The sequence below is a fragment of the Myotis davidii genome, unplaced genomic scaffold, assembly GCF_000327345.1.
Source record: "Myotis davidii unplaced genomic scaffold, ASM32734v1 scaffold46, whole genome shotgun sequence".
NCBI lineage: Eukaryota > Metazoa > Chordata > Mammalia > Chiroptera > Vespertilionidae > Myotis > Myotis davidii.
In genome coordinates this window covers 3,027,064-3,030,291 of record NW_006383006.1, presented here as the reverse complement: position 1 = coordinate 3,030,291, position 3,228 = coordinate 3,027,064, and the positions used below count along the sequence as shown (strand labels likewise).

At 39.7% G+C, this 3,228-nt stretch overlaps 1 protein-coding gene across 1 annotated transcript in view; it reads left to right on the top strand.

Moving 5' to 3' along the window:
- TMEM62 (transmembrane protein 62) overlaps positions 1-3,228 on the top strand; it is a 47,726-nt gene that overhangs the window by 14,078 nt on the left and 30,420 nt on the right. The window contains exons 6-7 of the mRNA XM_015557523.1: positions 1,770-1,894; positions 2,040-2,162. Coding sequence (XP_015413009.1) covers positions 1,770-1,894; positions 2,040-2,162 — 248 coding nt within the window. The remainder of the gene's footprint in view (positions 1-1,769; positions 1,895-2,039; positions 2,163-3,228) is intronic.

Below are 3,228 nucleotides of genomic sequence, written 5' to 3'. Positions count from 1 at the left end.
TATACAAGTTATTTTTGAAATCAACTTCTTGAGGGATGATTTACATATAATAAAATACACTCATTTCAATTGTTTGAAGAGTTTAAAAATATATGTATATGTATTTTTTATTGATTTCAGGAAGGGATAGGGAGAGAGAGAGAAACATCAATGATGAGAGAATTATTAATTGGCTGCCTCCTGCATGCCCCCTTCTGGGGACTGAGCCCACAACCTGGGCATCTGCCCTGACTGAGAATCAAACTGTGAGCTCCTAGTTCATAGGTTGACTTTCAGTCACTTAGCCACTTTGGCCAGGTTGTTTGCAGAGTTTTGATAAATGTCTGTACTGGTGTATAGCTCTCACCACAACTAAGAACCCCAGAAAGTTCTCTTGTAAAGTCAGTCTCCACCCCCAGTCCCAGGGGACAGTTGTTCCGGGGTTTTCTGTCAGCATAGATTACTTTTGTTTGTTCTAGAGTTTTATATAAATGAGATCATACAGAATGCACTCTTGTATTTGGCTTCTTTTGCTCAGTATAATGTTTCTGAGATTTATCCGTGTTATTGTGTGTATCAGTTCTTTCTGTTTAAAAAATACATTGTTATTGATTTTTTTTTCTAATCGTCACTTGAGGATATTCTTTCATTGATTATTAGAGAGCGTGGAAGGGAGGGGGAGAGACAGAGAGAAAAACATCGATGTGAGAGAGACACATCAGTTGGTTGCCTCCTGCACATCTCCCAACCGGGGATTGAGCCTGCAACTGAGGTACATGCCCTTGACCGGGGATTGAACTGGGACCCTTCAGCCCTTGGGCCAATTCTCTATCCACTGAGCAAAACTAGGGACTGATTGATTGATTGAGAGAGAGAGAGAGAGAAAGAGAGAGAGAGAGAAACATCAATCGGCTGCCTCCTGCACACTCCATACCAGGGATTGAGCCCAAAATCTGGGCAAATGCCCTGACTTGAATCAAACTAGCAACCTTTCGGTGCACTGAAGATGCTCAACAAACTGAGCCACACCGGCCAGGGCAGTTCTTTTTTTTTTTTTTTTAATCCTCACCCGATTTTCCATTGATTTTTAGGGAGAGTAGAAGAGAGAGGGAAAGGCAGAGAGAAACATCAATATTAGAGAAACACATCGATTGGTTGCCTCCTGAACCCCTACCAGAGGCCAGGCCGGGGAGGAGCCTGCAGCCAAGGTATGTGCCATTGACCGGAATTGAACCTGGGACCCTTTGGTCCACAGGCCAACGCTCTATCCACTGAGCCAAACTGGCCAGGGCCAGTTCTTTATTTTTAAATTGCCAAGTAGTATTCTGTTGTATGGCTATATGCAATTTGTTGATGGTTTCTAATTTTTGGCTACTATGACTAGAGCTGTTAGAAACATTCAGGTACAAGCCTTTCTATGAACATAATATGTATTTTGTTTTAGTATCAGTATCCTCTTTATTAATTACAGTGTGGTATACAGGGCTGAAAAGGTTAGTGTTTCTTTATTTTTATAAAGAAATTTATAAATATTAAAAGTTATGTAAGGTTACGTTGATTATTTTTGTTCCCTCATCTATTAAAAGGGGGTAATACCTGCCCTGTTTATATTATATGTGAAAACAGTTAGAAATTTACAAACGTCCATACAGGTCATTAATTAGCAGGGCGTCAGCCCAAAACATAATACACTTTTTATTATAATATTTGAAGGGTGTTGTTTAATCTATTGACATTAGATTTCAGCCTGAGCCTAATTAAAAGATTCTTCTATTTTTCTTCCTTTTTAGAAACAGATGGAGGAGCTTTTATTATTGTCAAAGGAAAGTAATCAGAGCAACCACACTATTTGGTTTGGACACTATACCACATTTACTATTCTTTCTCCATCACCAGGAGTTCGGTCAATAATGAGGTGAGGCAGGCTTCTAAAATTAAAATTCTTTGTTTTTAGTTATTTTATATTGCTCTATCTATCTTGCTTTTCTGAAGAAATATTTGTATGAGTTTGGCACACAAGTTATTTTTATTCATTATTCCATTTATTTTTCATTGGTTAGTTCAGCTATAGCTTATTTGTGTGGGCACCTCCATACACTTGGTGGACTGATGCCTGTTTTGCACACTCGTCACTACCAGGGCACTTTGGAACTTGAGGTGGGAGACTGGAAGAACAACAGAAGGTAAGGGGTAGTTACCCCACAGAATAAAACTTACACATGTTAACACATTATGGACCAGTAGTTTTATTGCTAGCTTTACCCAGTTTCTATTGAACTAGTACAAAAAATATTTTACATAAATGTTAAAGGCATGCTTTAAAATTAAATACCCATTGCATTTTGAAGTTATTTATTACATGTCTGTACAAGCTAATATCTTTTTAAAGTATGATATTTTGTAAAACACTGTAATATGAAGTGAAAATTCTCGTGATTCATCTGAAATGTGTTAAGTTTGCTAAAGCAATAATAGCTTTCTATACTCTCCAGTGCGGATTAACAACAAAAAACAAAAAAAATGTAGTGATGGGCCCTGGCTAGCTTGGCTCAGTGTATAGAGCATCGGCCTGCGGACTGAAGGGTCCCGGTCAAGGGCATGTACCTTGGTTGTGGGCACATCCCCGGTGGGGAGTGTGCAGGAGGCAGCTGATCGATGTTTCTCTCTCATCGATGTTTCTAACTCTCTATCCCTCTCCCTTCCTCTCTGTAAAAAAAATCAATAAAATATATTTAAAAAAAAAAGAGAACTGTTTAAAAAAAGACGAATTCTGGAGGATCTTATTAAAAACTAGAGGTCTGATGCATGAAATTCATGCATGAGGGTGGGGGGGGGTCTCTCAGTCTGCGGGCACATCCCCAGTAGGGGGTGTGCAGGAGGCCGCTGATCGATGTTTCTCTCTCATGGATGTTTCTAACTCTCTATCCCTCTCCCTTTCTCTCTGTAAAAATCAATAAAATATATTAAAAAAAAAGAGAGAACTGTTTAAAAAAAAAAGAATTCTGGAGGATCTCATTAAAAACTAGAGGTCCGGTGCATGAATTTCACCGGGGTGGGGGTCCTTAGGCCTGGTCTGCGATCAGGGCTGCTCTGGGCCTTCCAGCTGCCAATGGGGGCCTTCCTTTGTTCCACGTCTCCCCCTGGTGGTCAGCACATGTCATAGCAAGCGAACGATCTCCTGGTCAAACTCCCGTGAGGACAATTTGCATATTAGACTTTTATATATATAGAATATATTCCACGTCACCA